The sequence below is a fragment of the Dipodomys spectabilis genome, unplaced genomic scaffold (genome assembly GCF_019054845.1).
Source record: "Dipodomys spectabilis isolate Male_0828 unplaced genomic scaffold, ASM1905484v1 ptg000043l, whole genome shotgun sequence".
NCBI lineage: Eukaryota > Metazoa > Chordata > Mammalia > Rodentia > Heteromyidae > Dipodomys > Dipodomys spectabilis.
In genome coordinates, this window is record NW_024870720.1 from 10395919 (window position 1) to 10415855 (window position 19937).

The window sequence follows — 19937 nt, forward strand, 5'->3', positions numbered from 1 at the left end:
AAGAAGTCTGTGCTGGGTATGATAGCAAATACCCATTAGCCTAGAACTTAGGAGGCTCAGACAGGAGGATCTTAAGTTCAGTCTCATTGTGGGCTACATGGTAAGACCTTATCTCAAAACAGAACAAAACAAACAAACAAAAGCCCCAAGAGACAAAAAAAAGTGCTTTGGTGGTGTGGGTAGGTTATGTTTTAAACTCTGAGAAGAGTCAAAGCAAACAAACAGTAACTGGTATGCAGAGAATTTGCATCTAGATCTAGACCTAGAAAGAATGAGTTGGACAAAACATAGATTCCACGTACTCACAACGCCTTGCTGCACTTTCCATGAGGAGGAAGAGCTTCTTTACATATTCCTTGGATTTGAGATGGCTGGCTTCGTCCAGAAGAACACAGGAAAAGTGGTATGTGTGACCTTGAGGCCTTTCGCTCTGTAGGCCTTGAATTCTGTATTGTGTCTGGTAATGTTGGTTGCTCAACTCCGTAAGTCCACCATCTCCCTCTTGCTCTCAAGCTCCATAAATGCTAATAATTTTTTACTTCAACTGTATCATTTAAATCTTCATGATATCATCCCTTTATCATATTAAGATTATATAATAAGTGGTAGATGTGAAATTTGAAACTTAGGAACCTTACCACCAAAGTCAATCCACTCTCCAATGTTGTACCTCAATCAAACCAAGTTGGAAGTGCCAACTTTCTATGATCAGCTGTAGAACATGAGAGTAACTGTTTTCCCCAAATCTGACAGGAGATTCAGAGTAAATCATATACCTTAAACTGTTTTTACTAGTCCATTATAGATAAGACCTTATAAAATGGCACTGTGGGAAAACCAAACTTATGCAAATGAACAGAGATTTGTTCAGACCTTGAGTTGGTAATGCTTATTTTCTATTATGTTGAAAGAAGTGGTACCACAAGTGCTATTCAATTTGCACTTTGTCTCACACAGGGGAAATTGAGTTCTAAAACTCTTGAGGGAATCTTACATCTCTCAGCATGTCCTTTAGCAAAATTGCATGATATTATGTATTTCACTCTGTGGAAATGATGAAGCAAAGATGTACGGAGTCTAATGAAAAAGTTTGTGTTCACACAATCAAGAGTAAATCACTTTTTATAAAGGTTGGCCTTATAAAACTCTATTGATATTTCTGTCTCAGTGTGTAAGAGGTAACATGCCAATTGTTTTTCAAGAGGGTCTAAATGAGGTTTGTCAGCTAACAGTCAAATTGTAATGTGTTTTCAGATGAGGAGGGCCTTTTTCTCCTGTGGGTTAAGGATATGTTCACCAACACCAAGGCTCTGCAGACATGATCCTATCTCCATTTGATCTGTGCTAAAACTTGCCAAGTCTGAACAGGGCACCTCTGAATATGGAGTCATAAAGGAAAACTGAAAAACATTTGAACCCTTTAAAAGAAGAGTCAATAGAAACCAAACAATTCCAACACATTTTCCTTTTTTAATAAATACATAAATCTCTTTATCATTTTCCTCAATTATTTTGAGTAACATAATACTAGGATCTTTCAGAGCCTCATTTTACCAATTTTCACAGCCGGATGTAAAAGACTCATTTCACAGAAATAATCATGACTAGCATTGATAGATGAATGTCGATGCCAGAACACAAAAAGATAAGGCATATTTACACCATCTGGACAAACAGGAACACCATACACACACACATATCAAAGAAATCACAGCTTTGAACAAGAAAGTTCAATTTCAGTATCCTAGACACTTTACAGTTATAGGCTTTGCCTGAAACTTTTTTTTTTTGCTTTTTTTTTTGTAAATTTTCTTTCCAAGCAACAAACAAATCTTCTCTTATTTCTCATGACTTATTTGTAACATTGTGCTCATGCAAAAATAATATTGCTATTGCATTAACATTTAAACAGTTTTAGATTTAGTTTACGTTGATAACCTTCATCTACAATTTTACTTGATGTTGCTTCATTCGTACTGTCATTTTAGTTGAAGTGAATACGAGGATTTTCTTTACTTTCTTTTTTTTTTTGATGAGTTACAAAATGACAAATGTGTCCAGTTGACCATAATCTCCAAATCAAGATTCTATGCTTCTTGATCATGCAGTTTCTTTTTGTTCTTTCAAAGTTGTTTGAATCGGATAGATATACCATCTTGAGACTACATTTATTGGTTTCGATTTTTTTAAGATCCTGTTTCTACAAAACAGCAACAAAAATAAGAATGAAAAAAAAAAATACCATCCCACATTCACTGTTCACAAAAAAGAGCAGCAAGATTCACACTGACCCTGGAGTCAGGTTAGTGACACCGTCGTAAACACTGAATGTCATTGAAACACGGGAGGAGTGTAATGGTTACTATAACCCATATTTCTGCAGCAGTTCAGATTGCCATTGCCGTTTGCGCTCCGGAAAATAATCTGGAATGTGGATTTTTTTGAAATCCTGAATACACTTTTTCATTTCTTCTTCCACACTGAGCTTCTCACAGACTTTCTTTTTGGAAAGATTTGTTTCCCGGGACTTGCTGATGAGGGTCTGAAAGAGTTCACTGTTTCTGCGCTTGTCTGGTGGGGGCATCCACTGCACAGGTGCCTTTTTGGATGGACGATCCAATGTCAAGGTGTTAGGCTGGTGAGCTGTGGCCTGCTGGGCACTGGGTGGATTGTCTTGAGGAGTGCTGGCCTCGGAGTGGCTGTCGCAGCTGGAGGTGGAGAGCTCATTACAGGAAGTCCCGCTTTCACTTCCTTTGTCTGTGACTTTATCATGCTTCCTGTCTTCCTGTTCTTGTTTAGGTGACACTATTTTCTGAGGTGGTCCTACAAAGGAAAAAAAAAGAAAAAGAATAATTTAGGAGGTCAAATTAAATAATATATTTGTCGTTCTAAGAATATTTACCCTTAAGGAAATCCCTATGTGCCCAGTTGTAAGGAATGAAATATAATACTTCAGTGGGACTGAAATACAAAGCACATTGATCAATCATTTATGGCAATAACATTCAAGAGATATCTCCTTGAACATTTCTGTCATAGTAGATCATCAAAAAGCTTTCTGCTGAAAAGTAGATTTTTGTTATTTAGTACTCCCTGAAATTTGAAGAAAAGATACGTGCAAATATTTTGGTAGTCTTAATCAGACAGCTAATTTTTGTTTTAGCCACTGTACTACGTAGTTTCCTTTGTGTGTACATTTTGCCATCATAAAAGGGAAAAATGGTGCCATAGCATCGTTTATGACCCAAGTGGGAGATGAGAAATCTTAGCATCTGTTAAGCTTGGAGAGAATTATAGAAAGTGCTATAAGCTATATATAGGTCTAATATTATGGTGCTATAATGTAGTTGAAATATAGTAGCTTCTAAAATATGAGGCTTACCATTTGAGGTAAACTACCTAGGAGGACCATTTTCAGTTTGCAGTGATGATCACTTCAACTACACCACTGCTATCTTTCCCAGAGGGAGCACATTTTATTTTCTTGACACTACTATTGACATTCAGACCTCCATGTCATGAGCACTATCACATAACCAAATCCATAACAAAACTTTGATTGAATGGACCCCAACCCATTCAGAGAGTTCAGGGCCTGGTAAGTTATTTTATTTTCTCATAGTAATTATATAAAGAAGTTACAAAAGTCAGAGTAGGAGGAAGGCATTAGTAATTTTTCTAAACACCTGCCCAGGAGGTTCTACTCTGCAGTTGAGGTAATACTTGGGTTTAATTCAGAGACCTTGGCTGATTTATGCAATCACTTGGAAAGCTCCAGAATATTGATCACTGGAGTCAACCAGACCACCTGATTTAATGAAGCAACACACAGACATTGGGCCATTTAATGGTTATGGTGCTGTCAATGTATACCAATGCTACGAAGTAGCCCAGGTCTTGTATTCATGCAATGAGCAAACAGCATGGATAGCTTTCTCAGAAAAGTGAGAAGACAAACCAACAGGAAGACTTTACAAACAAACAACTACTGTGTACCTGACACTGTGGATTTCTATTACAAATCTGCGGTATAAAGACAGAGGAAACAAGGCTGGGCACTAGGAAGCATGAATGCAGTCCCAGGGATTTGGAAGCCTGGGTCAGAAGGATCTCTCCTGGCTAAGAATTTGAGGTCACCCTTTGGCAAAAATATTCAGTGGTGCAAAATGAAGATTTCAAAATGTTTGAAAGCCTTTTGTAATCTCATCTTGATTGCTGTCGATAAAATATGTCTTTTAGTAACAGACATCTTTGGAGGGAACCACTTAACATAAATGTCCCAATGAGAGGGATTGTCTGAAGCAATAATTCAAATGTTCTTTGTTGGCAATGTAGTAAAAATAGAAAAGAAAAGATGCTTGTGGCTTAGTATGAACCTGTATTAATAAATCTTGGAAGTGTTTGTAATTATAGTCCTTTTTAAAACCATTAAAACTATTTAAAACCATAAAGTCATTTTAGGTTCATTTTCCTTCTGGTTTCTGGTTAGATTTAGTCAAAGATTTAAGAAGATCACCAAGGCAACTCCCTCAGTCCCTTCCCACTGGAGGATGACTGGGATCTGGCTCTAGTGCTATGCTGAAAGGCATAGCATTGTCAGGCAGCTCACTCAGTCTTCTTCTTCCCTTCCTCTTTCCCTGCCTTAGCATCTCTCTCTCCCTTGTAGGTGCTCTCCTTTAGGTGGCAAGATAATTATCCTTGAGGATCTATCCATGGATTATTAAACTCTCTCAAATTACCTAATTGTGTGTGCCTTCTCTTTCTCCCTGGTTTCTTGACTAACACACTTCACACTGGCCATCAACCACCCTCTCTAGAAGGACCTATTTATGGTGGCAATAATGCTGAACAAAAGTCATACTGACCTGGATTAGAATTCTTTCTGTCTAGTAACTACTATCTCATACTCCCAAGAATGATAGTGAATTCCTTTAGGCCTTCATTTGCTCATCCCCAAATAGTTATACCATCCCCCGCCACAACCCAAATAACCAGGGTTAATTTGAGACTAGATAAGTTACTTAAGAAAAGACCCAGCATACTTATTCTCGATAAAGAAATTCTACTCAGGTACATCAGTGATTCTTGCCTATTACTAGAGACTTTTTGCACTGTATTAAAAAGAGTTCCTTCTATGTGTGTGTTTATATGGAGGTGAGGGTGGTGGAGACATAGCATCTGTTTATCTAACGTTTTTATGGATAAATGTGATTCCAAGGAAGCATGAAACTCACCTTTCTAATGCAATACAGAAGGCTAATAAATGTTTCCCTCTTCCTGACAATCTTCCACATTGCCTTAGCTGAAAGTCTCTATCAGAGTGTAGGATTTTTACTCCCAATGGTGACTAAAGGATTAAGCCACAAATACCTGAGCAAATGAATTTGAATTGGAGATAAATGAGCAATGAGAAAAATCATTTCCTGAGAATAGGCAGGGGACTGTGTACTAGATATAAATACCCGGGCAGAAAACTAATAACATCAAGATGGAGGACACCACAGAAAGGGGATTAATAGATACCAGGGAAGCAAATGTTTCATCCTATTCTATTTACTGAGAGAATTTTATTGGTGGTACTAGATCTGAACTTATGGCCTTGCCATGTAGGTAGTCTACTACTTAATCATTCCACTATCCCATTCTTGCTTTAGTTGTTTTTCAAATAGTTGGGTGTTGGCCTTAGACCTCAATCCTCCTACGTATACCTCCCATAGAGCTAGGATCACAGTCACACACTAAGATAACCAGTTCGTTTGTCATGCTCTCTTTGTTTGTTGGGGTGATGTCTAAAAAACTGGCTGGCCTTTAAACACTATCCTATCCATCTCCTGAATAGCAAGGATTACAAGGTAGCATGTCTGAGAAGAGAAAAAAAATTCTTAATGACATTAGCAAGGATGATACAAAGTTTCATAAAGTTTGTGTGCTAGCTAAATGAATTGTTAATATGCCCAATGACATTGTAAAAATTTCCCAACAGATACTAGACAATAAAACAGAATAGTACATATGTGGGAGCGAAGGTAATTACTCTTACTGTAAGATGTGAGCTCAAGGAACACTCCTTTGAAGAAGGCATTGTTGAGATCACTCAAACATTCTGCACTGGGTACCTGCCATGTTCCAGACATGGTACTAGGATCAGGAGGAACACTGAGATAGGGAAGATGAGCTCTTTGTTAGGATGGATTTCAAAAGGCTACTCAAACACCACATAGGTAATGATTCAAAATAAAAACACAGAGAACAACATTGGAGATGTGTCCAAGGATCTCTATATATTTCAGACAAGATAAGACAAGCTTCATATTGGCTTTATTTCTTTTGATTTTATCTCCATGATTTTATCACTTATTTTTATCAGTTATATTCTCTTCTCACTCGCAATGAGAAATACGATGGGTCAAGGCCTAGTCAGAAATATAGTCTTCTTTGTGGTATTAAAACTTTGTAAGACACTTTTTTAAAAGAATATTTCTCTAGAGATTAAGGTCAATGAAAAAAGATGTTCTGGATCTGAATTTAAAATGACTTTAATAACTTTTTAAAACTATAGTAGTTATACATATCAATGCTACTCTCTCTTATATATCTGTATCTATCTACCTATATCTATATTTATATCTATATCTATCTATGTATCTAAATATATGTGTTTTACTGACACTAATATGTTTTTCGTGGGCAAAGAGGACCCTCCTCCCAATCAAAGTGAATAGGTACAGATGTTCATATTATGTTTCAAAGGAAGATGTTTAATTTTTCCTTTGTGATACCTTTGAATGTACAGACTAATGGGTAGTTCTTTGCATAAACTGTTAGAAAAAAATGGCTGTCTCCTTTCAATTTATGCCAACATTTTAAAATTAAAGACATTGAAAAAAAACCTTTTATTTATGCCAACACTTTAAAAAGGTTTCTATTTAAGAACATTATTATTAACATAGTAAATTTAAACTGGGACTAACACAGTTAACGGATGTATGTGGTTTCATGTCCTAGCATAGAGAAAAGTAAATTTAGAGGGAACAATGATTTGCCTAAGTCGCCTTGATTTTTTTCCAGAGGCTTTTCATTGGAGGCATTAGGCATCACTCCGTTCCGTGGTCCAAAATCAAGTGCAATGCCTTCAGTACCAAGGGGATAATAATTTAAATATCACTACATCTTGCATATATGTAATAGCATGACTATTAGAAGTTCTGTTACTCCCCCACTAACACAAACATTGAACATATACCTGAATTATCTTTTTAAAAGCTTTGTGTCCCCTGTGAAGTTGAACATTAAAAATACTTGGTTTGTGAAGGAAAATGTGGCTGGGGATGTCGTTCAAGTAGTGGAGCACCTGCCTATCATTCCAACTTTCTCCTCCCCTTTCTCCTCCTCCTCTTTTTTCCTCCTCCTCTTCCTCTTCTGCTCCTTCTACACTAACAATAGTAGCAACAGTAAAAGAAAGCTTTACATTCAGTAAAATAAAAATGGAAAATGTTACTGTGGGCCTCACTTGTAAAGCTCAGCAAAATAAAGCTTTAGATTAATTCCATTGGACTTCATTGCACTGAAATAAAAAGGAAAAAAAGAAGGCTTTTCCCAGTCATGTGGTTAGATGGTGTGAGATAGAAACTAAATGTCAATACATCTTCCTTTAAAAAGGTCATATTGTTATTGGGTGGCTCTGAAAGTGGACATGTATAATAAGAGTGCAACTGATTTGTTCTTTTAATACAGAGGTGTTTCCAAATAAAGTTTAAATACAGCTACATACTTGAAAAATATTTTAGTTTCCTCTCTTTATCTGTCTTGTGATGATAAAAAAGAGTAGGTATGTAAAATTTGTCCGTAACAAATTCCCAGAAGGGCAATTACCCTTTAATGGTACTAAACTCAATGGTGTGTGAATAGTTACATGGTACTTGAGCAGAATGGACAAATCCATCTTAGGTATTAGCATCCTGTGCTCCCTATGCTTCTAAGTATTAAGTAACTGAGTCAAAAAAGAAAGAAAAACATCCAAGCAATTCCACAAACATTTGTTCAGCATGACTGATATAGAAGGGTATAATATTAGTTACCAACATCAGCTACATGTGTCACTCAAGTCACACATCTCACACATACACACACACACACACACACACACACAAACACACACACAAACACACAAACACACACAGAGCCACAATCCCTGATTTTTAGAATTAGTCTAGACCAATTCCAAGGTGGCCAAGTATATAACTGGATGTAATTCAGGTTTAAACAGAACACACAGTGGAAAGAAAGGGATAAAAAATGTGACAGAAGTGAGTTATGGGCCAGTTGTCATTTAGAACTCATCAATGAAATTCCTATGCTAATCTGAGACACAGAGATTACATCAGGAATATAGTCATCTAAGGTTTTTCTTTGTTGTTGTTTTTCTTAATGTACTATGTGAAGTTATTTCATTTTCCTTTCGTTTTTTTTTTCCTTTTTTATTCTACTACGGTTTATCCCTTGTCACTCTATTTGATTTTGGTATCCTCTGTATTGTATATACACTTATCTGAATTAGGGAAAGGAAGGGGAACAACAAAATGGTGAGACAAAGGACAAAGGGTGAACCAATGCAACAGCGGTACTCACAAGACAGCATGTTGGAAATGAATTTTACAACTTGGGGGTGGGCATTGAGGGAGAGGGAACGTGGGAGAAAAACAAGGGAGGGGGGAACAATGTTTGACAAGAAATGTACTCACTACTGTATATGTATGTAACTGTAACCCCTCTGTACATCACCTTGACAATAAAGTTAAATTTAAAAAAGGCTGCTTGGATGAATAAAATTTATTTATCTGTGAAAAGCATTGCATTCCTTCATGCTTCTCACAGTTTTTGTTAGTATTACTTGACCACTTTATAGGTAGAAGGGAAATTTTTAAAATGGAATTGTGAAGGAAACCTGCTGTTGTATTCCTGTTTTCATCCTGACATGAACTTTACTGGCATACCAGTCTAATTATCCTTATACTAGTTAAATAAATAAATGACTTGGAGTTGTTTATTTAGAGTGTGTCTCTTAGTCCTAAACTGTAAGTTCTTCGAAGACAGAAACCTTGCCTTTCTATCCTAACCTTGAACAGACTGGATGGTTAACCGATTTAATAAACTGATCTTCACTTCTCTGAGTTTCTGTAGCATCTAGATACTTTACTATGGATTTGATATTTCATAATCATCACTTTGTATGTCAGGTATTATTTTTTTCCTGATCATAGATGGAGTAGTCCATTAGTTAGATTTATAACATGTAACCAAATAAGCAACTATGAGGAAGAGAGGATTGTTTTAGTTCACAGCCTCAGAAGTTTCCATCCAAGATCAGCTGGCTCTATTGCTTTTGGACCTATGGTGAGAAAGAGCATCACGGCAGGAAGAGTATGGTCGAACAAGCCCCTTCATCCAATGGTGTCCAGGAAGCAAAGACAGAGTCAGGAAGATACCAGCATCCCAACATTGCTTACACCCCCATGTGCCCAATGACCTAATTTTTTCCCACTTGAACCCACCTCTTCAAGATTCTACCACCTCCCAATAGTAACACAGATTTGTGACCCACTCTTAAGCCTAGACATTTTAATAGACATTTAAGATCTAAATCATAAGCAATAGTTAAGAATCTACCTGCTAGATGACATTGACTAAAAAATATACTTTTTTGCTGATGTACCTAACTTAGAACCATTCTGTATATCACCTTGGTTATAACAACAATAAAAAACCCCTGCTATCCACACAGTAAGTTGGGTAACAAGTCTGTTGTTCTATCCACCCAAAAATATAATTTCCTTGAGGGCAATGTTTTTGTTACAACTGTGTAGTTCAAAAGAATGATTTGTTTTATCATGGAGGTCATAATAATAAAATGAAAAAGCACAAGTAATGCAGTAATGGAAAAAATGTGTGAGAAAATACATGTGCTTCAGGAGATCTGTAATAGAGGGGCTTTACAAAGGTAATTTTATTGTCCTCCTCCAAAGATTCAAAGCTGGTTAGAGATGTTGCTGTCAGTTTGAAGCCTTTCATTTTCACATTTGGAGGTGATTTCTTTTTTTGTCCTTGTGGCTGCTCTTCTAATGACAGTTTGTTTGAATCTATCTTAACATGTGGAAGCTATTTTGTTGAAAGTAATTCTTATTTCTATATTCATTTCACTCTATATTCCTAGATTTTGCCTCATATAATACATATGACTCTCTCTCTCTCTCTTTCTCTCTCTCTCTCTCTATCACACACACACACACACACACACACATACACAGCAATAGGACAAAGATTATTTTCTTGTTGTATTTCCTATGGTGATGCCCATAGAAATTTAGTAACTTCATTAAGATGCTTTAAATGAAATTAGTAATTTCTACAAAACAGTATCTAAGCACCTAGAGATTGACTGTCAAAGAAATTACTTTTCTGTTTTATTTTTAACTAAAAATGATAAACTCAGGTATAATTAAGCTGACTTGGCTCAAGGAAGACAAAAAAAAATCAAAGCAAACCTAAGAAACAATTTAGCAGGATAAAACTTGGTTGACTCTCAAAGAAATTACTTTTCTGTTTTCTTTTTAACTAAAAATGATAAACTCGAGTATAATTAAGCTGAAATGACTTAAGGAAGACAAAAATCATCAAAGCAAAACTAATATACAATGGAGTAGGACAAACCTTTAATAGTGACCTATAAGAAAGACTTCAAGGTTTGGGAATTGTGGGAAAATTCCTACATTGATATCCTAGAGACTCCATATCCAAAACAGCCAACAAAAACAGTTGGAAGTATGGCTCAAGTCGTACAGCAAAAGCCAAGTAAAGCTGAAAGTGAGAGACTGGGAAAAAACCTCAATCCCTCCACCCCCCCCCCCCCCACACACATACAAAATGATCGCATTTTATCTGTAGTATCTAGGATTCTGCACTATATTCATCTTTCTTGTGCTTAAAATAAATGAAAATAAGTCATTAAGGTCTACAGACTCCACTGGAATTAAGACTCAGAAAGAATTCTCTACTTATCCTAGATGCATCTGCATCTTCATCCCTTTTTATTGATGTTGTCAGAGATTTTTCACATGCTAAGTAGCCACTTTCAGATGACTTCCTTTTTCACAGGTACATAGTATATGGGCAGATGATTTATCTGTTTGCCAAATCTCTGAAAAAAAGCCATGTTTGCTTGTTCCACATTTATAAAACTTGGATCATAACACCTACAAGGTGCTGGGCAAGGATTAATGAGATGTTGTTCCAACAATTTATCTGATAGCTGTGGGAGGGGAAAAAGGCTGTGCTGTAAATGCACTTTGGATGTATCCTTATGATATAGTACATAGAACAAATTTATATAAACATAAAACCTCGCGGGTTGCAAATTATGATTGTGATTACATATTATTCAACTACCTTAGGTCTGAGAACATACTTAGTAACAAAAGTGAAGGTACAGTTTGTGAGGAGGCAGGAAAATAAAGACAACAACAATAAAAACAACAACAACAAAACCTGGCAGACACTGGGATTCTAAGAACAGAAGCAATTGCTGGCAGAAAGTCAAGTTCTGGAGATTTTTATTTGCTGAATTGCTTCAGATCATGAGTGCCTGCCTGCCAATAAATGTTTTCAAGTATTTCCAATAATGTTCAGTGAGATGCTACCATACCATTTAATAGGAGTGTCGCCTCTCTTCACTTTAAGATTTATAAATGTTTAAGTGGCGCTGTGGCTCAAGTGGTAGAGTGCTTGCCTTGAGCTGAAGAGCTCAGGACAGTGCCCAGACCCAGAGGTCAAGCCCCATGACCAACAAAACTAAAAACCAAAAACTCTTTTCCTAAGATTTATAAATGTGCCTCTTGTGGAGGTAGCTTGGGCTGATTTACCACAATGAATGGGAAATGGAAGCCTAGATGTGCATCGTGGAATTTAATTTCACTCTGTGACACAATGAAAAGTGTACCACCTGTGGAAAATGGCAAATCTATGAGAGGTGAAGTTCTACCCACTAGGTAGATGTTTAAATGTCATTTTCTTACTCCACTTGTGAAGGATTAAACATTTGAAATATCTATGCTAGGGTGGTTTTTTTGTCAGAAGAGTAGGCTTTAAAGTGGCCTCAGAAGAGAGGAGTCCAAATCTGGAATTTATAAATGTTACTTTATATGATAAAAAGCCTTTGCAGATAGGATTAAGGACTTGGAGAGGATGTTTGAGTGATGTGGGCATTAAAAGGATAATCAGTGTGTTATTGAACAAAATATATGAAAGTAATGATTTTGTGATTTTATAAACAATTTAAAGAACCCAAAGATTTAATGTTAGTCCAACAGTATAATGTGTTCCAGTCTGTTGTGGCCTGTATGGGTATTTGGGGCTCTATTATCACTATCATCATCATCATCATCATTATTATCAGTGTACTACCTCTATATCTATTCCTGTGTTCTGGGGGAAACTATCTGATTTAGGACATAGGATTGTTGGTAAGCAAATGAAGTCATTATATTCAATGTACACCTTGTAAATATTGAACTACAGAACTTGAAGGTAGAAATGGGAGGGAGAAAATGATGTAAGGAGTGACACTAACCAAACTGCATCATAGTCATAGCCCTACTTATGGAATTGTAACTTCTATACAACTACTTAATAATTTTTAAAGAAGAAATAAAATTACAAGGTAAATACAAAGATGCAAACACATACACACACTGGATATGAATTTTATCATATTAGTATGGCTGATATAGAAGTCATTATGCTTTGGAGTAAAAGTAATGTCTTACTTATCTGATAGCAACGTACTACATCATGCTATCTTTTTTTGAAAAGCCAATAAATATGAGAGATGATCTGAGATATACAGACTTACCAATGAGGTATAGACAATTCCATTCGTCAATGCTGGAGATAAAAATGACAGCCTAATGCATGCTAGACAAGTGTTCTATTACTGACTTACACCTTAGCTTAGGGCAATATATTATTAAGGAAGTCAGAGGTTGTAGTAATAGGCAACTCTCAGTGATTACTTACTATGAAGTAGGCACTACACTTTCTGAATTACACCCAGCATCTTTCACATCTCACCATAGTCCAAAGGAGCAGGTTAGCCATTGAGCCTATTTTCTGCATGAGGACACTGTGGCTTAGAGATTTTGAAACTTGACAGGTCACATTTGGTCACTGATAGAGATAGTATGCACACTTAGATTTCTCTTCAAACTTAAACTCTGATAAACTACCTCCAAAGTCCTGTAATCCTAAACCAAATTAGCATTACTCATAAATTTCACACTCTGATAGCATTAAACTATGAGGTGTATCTGAAAATTTGGAGATAAAATTGCTTAGTTTTACCCGAATATTAGCATCTATTTAGGTCATCTGTGACACCATACTATTTAATACCACACCTAGCTATCTTGACAAAAATAAATTTGAAAGGTAATACATATGAAAATGAAAATGGATGCCAGGCGCTGGTGGCCCATGCCTGTAATCCTAGCTACTCAGGAGGCTGAGATCTGAGGATCATGGTTCAAAGCCAGCTCAAGCTGGAAAGTCCATGAGATTCTTAACTCCAATAAACTACTAGGAAACCAAAAGTGGCACTGTGGCTCAAGCAGTAGAGTGCTCGCCTTGAGCTGAAGAGCTGAGGGACAGTGCCCAGGTCCAGAGATCAAGCCCCATGACCAACAAAAAAAAAAGAAAGAAAGAAAAGAGAAAAAAATGAAAATGGACCTTCTAACTCAGTCCTTTGTGCAGTTATTAGAACCTAGACAGCTTAACCCCGTCATTTCTGCAAATGTTTGGGTTGTACTGCGTTTTAACATAATTTCATGTATTCAGACCAATAAGAAAAGGCTAATTTATGTTAATTAGATGTGCTCAGGTTTAAAATGAAACTGTGTTTAAAAGAAAATTATACTTTTACGATGTGAATCCTAGTACTAATTTATAGCAAAATTGGAAAAACAGAAGTACTGTGAGAGAAACTGCACAAAACATCAGGGAATTACATTTTAACTTGCTGTTTGTCAGGTCTCAATTTCCAAAATCTCAGAGTTACATTGTGCAGTAAGGCAGCTCTGAGGCTCACTGTTTCAGTGCCCCTCTTGATCAAGAAAGGTACTGACACAAGGCTGGAAATTTCTGCTACGACTTTCCAGTACTTAATTAAATAATCAACAGATTTTGTCAGCCTTGAGCTGCTTTGAACTTTTTGTGTCAATTCATAACACACTTTAGTCTAAACCTAGTGTTTCAATTGAAGCAGAAACATCAATTGTCTTGCCTGCATTAAAGCCTTATAAATTAAAAGCAGGAGACTGTAAAATGATGCTCATGAAACCATTACAAGATTAAGAGTATACTGTTAAAATCTTCTATGTAGGTTCACTGACAATAGTTATATCAAGGGAGAAGGGCCACTGGTCCTAGTACTTTTTTGGAAAATTGTATTTAATGACCAGAAGCCTCAAGAGACAGATTTTGCTCAGTAAGATTATCAACATCTCAAAGGAGGGGGGTAACAATGCTTGACAGGAAATGTGCTCATTACCTTACTCATGTAACTGTAACTCCTCTGTACAGTATCTTTACAATAAAAACAAAAAAAATAATATGACCAATAGGAGATTATGCTCTTGGTGTGACAGACATCGAATAATATTTCATGAAATACTTAACAAACAGGACTCAAAACAAAGAACATTCTGTTTGTTTTTGTTTTTTGGGGGTCCAGTTGTGGGGCCTGAACTCTGGGCCTGGGCGCTGTCCCTCAGCTCTTCAGCTCAAGGCTAGCGCTCTACCACTTGAGCCACAGTGCCACTTCCAGCTTTTTTCTTTTTGCTTATGTGGTACTGAGGAATCGAACCCAGGGCCTCATGCATGCAAGGTGATCTACCACCGAGCCAACTTCCCAGCCCCAGAACATTCTGTTTTGACTTACTGTAGTTTAATGAAAGTATTAAGAGATGCACACTCTACACAATTTACAAACACTACCTAGCAGTTGAGTGTTCCATTTGAGTAAAGATTTCAAACAGAGGCATCTTTCAGAATGAAAATATCCACTATAAAGAACTAGAGTCATAATTATTCATTGTCTAGGAAACACAATACAGTTATTAATTAATTGGACATTATGGCCTATGATAAATTGATTTTACTTCAATTGTGACTATATTGGCATTACAGAAGAAAAATATTTGAAGTATTAACTAAGGGCATATCATCTTTTCCTTTAATTGACAGCTATTGCATCTAAAACTTCTAAGTCAAGGTCAAAGCTTATGCAAAAAACAGAAAATCTGATTTTACATATCAAAAACAAGTAAATTTTTTCTTGTTCGGTTGTCTTTATTTGTTTTGGGTATCATTTTGATGACACTGGGGTTTGAGTTCATGGCCTTCAACTTGCTATTTAGGCATTTTAGAATCATGCCCCCCAGTGTCTTTTGAGACTCTTTTGAGATAAGGTCTCACTTTTTGCTTAGCCTGCACCTGGACTGTGATCCACCTATTTAATGCTTACTACTATTCCTGAGGTGAGAGGCATGCCCTGTTGAGCTTAGCTATATTTTTGGAATGTAAGAGTTTTCTACTAAGGCTGGCCTCAAACTATAATATTCTGGATCATAGTCTTCCAAATAGCCAGGATTGTAGACAAGAGCTACCAGCCTCCTATTTGCTTTTCATTGGTTTTCTTCTGTCAGTTTATCCATGTTGATTACAAGAGCAAAAAATAGGTTCACTATAAAATTATAATTAAAACCATTAGTAATATGTGTCCAAATTGCTTCACTTTTAAAGATAAAAATTTATTTATAATTCAATTTTGTCAATATGAGTTCTACTAATATACTGTGTTTTAGCACAATGCATTCTAGAGAACTCAAACTAATCATATGGAAAAAACAAATTAAATCCCCAGCACTCTTAATGGTAGTATATATTTATGAAGTATTACTAAGGAATATAGCACTGTCCTTTGGATTTTTAGAGATTTCAGAATTTATGTTATGTTGGTGTGATATGATCTAGAAGAGACAGAAAAATAAACATCGAGGAAACCATGTGCCGGTGGCTAACACTGTAATCCCAGCTACTCAGGAGGCTGAGATCTGAGGATCATGGTTCAAAGCCAGCTTTGGCAGGAACATCCGTAAGACTCACCTCCAATTCACCACCAGAAAACCGGAAGTGGTACTGTGGCTCAAGTGGTAGAGTGCTTGCCTTGAGCTGAAAAGGTTGGGGTGAGGGGGAAACCCATGGAGGAAAACAGAACAAAGATGGCAGAGCATTTCTTGTGCATTTTTAGTCTCTGAAGGATAATGCATCATGTGTCCCTAATGCTTGCCTCAAAAGATAAAGATTCATCATCAATGAGTAAATGTTACATTCTCCAATAAAATGGTATAATTAAATGTCACAAATCTAAAACCCTACACCTAACTGAAAAATGTTAAATGCAGCAAACTAAAAATTGAGAAAAAATGTTCTAAACTTGATATTCAGATAGCATAAATATTATACATATGGTCAAAAAATGCAGAACACCTGCTATCATACATTAAAAATATTACACTAATGAATGTAGTCCATTAAATAAAAAGAAAAACTTTCATGCAAAAATCATTGGAAAAAAATGAATATAAATATTTGGAAAGAGAGAAAGAAAACATTACTATCTTGAAGTAATGTGGTTTTCCTATGACAAATGAAATTTTTTTCCTTTATAAGGAGGCTGGACATGTTATGATTAACACAAAAATTGACCACTTTCCTGTATACCAGCAATATTTTTTTAAATACAAAAATTAGTCATACAAGCCGGGAGTTGGTGGCTCACACATGTAATCCTAGCTGCTCAGAAAGCTGAGATCTGAGGATCACAGTTCAAAGCCAACCCGGGCAGGAAAGTCCATGAAACTCTTATCTCCAATAAACCACTCAGAAAACTGGAAGTGGAACTGTGGCTCAAGCGGTAGAGCCCTCACCTTCAGCTGAAGAGCTGAGGGACAGTGCCCAAACCCAGAGTTCAAGACCCATGACCTACACACACACACACACACACACACACATACAAATTAGTCATACACAGTATATACAAGACAAATGTCATATTGAATTTGGATAAACAGAATAAAATTATAAAGAAAAAATTGAAAGTTTGGGACTTCTGGACTTTATTGACCTTTGTGGAGAGACCAAATAAAGAGAAATATTAAAATTCCTGCTAGAATTATATGGTAGTTATGTAATTGTCCTCAGAATAAATATATGAATGCAATGTGAGATCAATACAAATCTCATCAAAATATTTATATGTACCTTGACAAACTAGATGGAGTTAGAAAGTAGAATATATAAAATAAGCTATAATATTTTGAAACAGAAAAAAATGGGTGATTTGCCTTCCTAAATATAAAATCCTATGTTATAACTTTAACACAATTGTGGCCATGTGGAAAAATAGGTCAATGGAATGGAAGGGAAAGGGAAAACTAAGTCTCATATCTGGAGAAATTTTACTAAGGTACATTAGGGCAAAGGGAATCTCATGCCAAATATAAAAACATATTCTGTGTGAACTTAAGAGCCAAATGTATACAACATGTAAGTGTACAATAAGAAAATATAAAGATTTTTGCATGATTTTAGGTTGTTTCATTCAAGTAAAATGCATATGTAATGAAGGTAAAACAGATTTATAAAAGTATAAAAGTTCTATGTAAAGGTATCACTGCAACATTAAAGATAAGCAATTATCAGGAAGCAATTCAACCAAAATAATATATTCTGACCTAACTGAAAGATAAACAAAGCATTCAGTTTAATGGAGATCAAAATGTCACATTAATTAGGGATGAACACATTGGGGAATCTGGGATTTGCTCTAAAAGAGAAAAGCATTTCTCTCTTACATCAAGTTCCTAAAATTAAATATACCATGTCATAGGTAGAATTATACAAATAGAGACCTCTCTCCCATGGGTCTCTGCCCATTCTACAGCTCATGCCATAGAAAGGCAAAGCAAAAGGCAACTTTGTCAGAGCTCAGCAGATTCCAGATTGCAAATAAAAGAAGAGCAGGAAGAACACAAAGCAATCAGTATGGGGACATCAAGTGGGGACAGACGCTTGTTTTACTATAGTTCTGAAAGTTATAATGAATACTTGCTTTATATGGTGATTAACAATACGAATGAAAATTAGATCTAAAATACACTGCAATCTGATAAATTACATAGGATTTATTATTCACACATAGTAAGACCAAAACAGGATACACTTAAGAGAGAAACACAAAGGCACAATACCTTCGTTCCTTTTCATATTAACATAAAAATATATATAGAAATGAACTGCAAGATATGGAAATGAGATCCCTCTTTTTCATTTTTCTTTTTTTGTATTTTTATTTTTTGATGATTTTTTTCTTTACGTATGGCGTATTCAGGGTGGTTGTTCAGGAGATTTCAGGGGAGGAAACAGAACTTAAGGAGAAAAGGGTGAAAGTTCGGCAGTGGCACTCATTGGACATTGATGAAAATGAACTCGTGGGTGGAGATGGGGGGGACTAGGAGAGAGTGAGGGAACAGAAAACACTGTGTGGAAGGAAATGTACTCATTACCTCACTCATAACTGCAATCTTTCAGAAGATCTCATAACTGTGATCTTTCAGAAGAAACTCCATAAGTTGGAATCCCAATTTATTACTGACTCAGTAGGGGAAAGTTACAATGGAACCAAGAGATGCTATCAGCTCTGGAATTTGCAAACATCCCATCAGAAAGATATCAAGATTTAGAGACTAGTGTTTACTACAAGCAAGTGTAGGGTCCATCCTTCACTCAAAAAAGCTGCAAATCTCAAGTCTCCAGACATGTTTCCTATATTCACTGTGGCTGTTAATCAAAATTAAACTGTGACACATCAAATACTCAGTTTATTGCTGTTTCTGTCTAGGTCTCCAGCTGTATATGAATTAGTGGATAAGAAGAAGAGCTCTCTTATTCACTGTCCCAAGTGTTTCCAAGTCCTGACTCTTTTCCTTATGCATTCTGGTAGCCAGGGACTTCTACCAGATGTCCTTCTTAAAATGTCTATGAGTCACTGCTTTGTTCCAGTCAGTCTGAAAACTTCTAACTAAGAAGAAATCTTGTCTGGATGATTTCTGACTTCAGATAGGCCTGGCTGGGTTCAGGCTCAGGCTTAGACACTTATTGGCTACAGAAAATCATAAGGAAGTTAGTAAAACATAAGTCCAATGAAAAATGTTCTCTTTTGGGTGTGGTGGTTGTGATACATATGATACACCACAGAAATTTTCACAGGTAGGCATGTGTTATTTGTTTCAAAGTTAGACTAGAAAAGTAACAGCTGTAACCATACAATTCAGAGTGAATTGTATTTGTCAGATTCTTTTGAGTTGTAATCAGTTCGTGAGACAGTGAATTTGTGCTAAAGTATCAAATGAGAACCACAATACATGGAGAAATAAGAGGCCTTAGTTGTGATACTTGTATTTTGGCTTCCCAGCTGAGGAACCTTGTACAAGATACTTGAACTGTCCAGATGTTGGAAGCCTGATGTGGAAAATAGAGATTAAAATGTGTGTTTAACATTGCATCTTGCATGCGGTACTCAATAAATATTAAAAAAATAAATAAGTAAATCTTCAAGTGCATTGCAAATGTTAAAGAATAATATGAATGTTACATCACTGCTTATGTACAGTTTATCAATATCCTCTTCTGTGAAAATTGTACCCTGGCTGGTTTTATTTTATTTAACAGTACAAGTAAATCCTAAATTTTAATACAGATCCCATCTCTCTACTTTGCTCTCTGAGGCTCATGAGCATGGGAACTCTGGGCAATAATGATCTGTTGTT

General features: G+C 36.1%; 1 protein-coding gene across 1 annotated transcript in view; it reads right to left on the minus strand.

Moving 5' to 3' along the window:
- Window positions 1-1482: 1482 nt before the first annotated feature.
- Kctd8 (potassium channel tetramerization domain containing 8) overlaps window positions 1483-19937 on the minus strand; it is a 184182-nt gene continuing 165727 nt past the window's right edge. Inside the window, exon 2 of the mRNA XM_042678272.1 lies at window positions 1483-2823. Within this exon, the coding sequence (XP_042534206.1) occupies window positions 2363-2823 (461 nt within the window). The 3' untranslated portion in view covers window positions 1483-2362. The remainder of the gene's footprint in view (window positions 2824-19937) is intronic.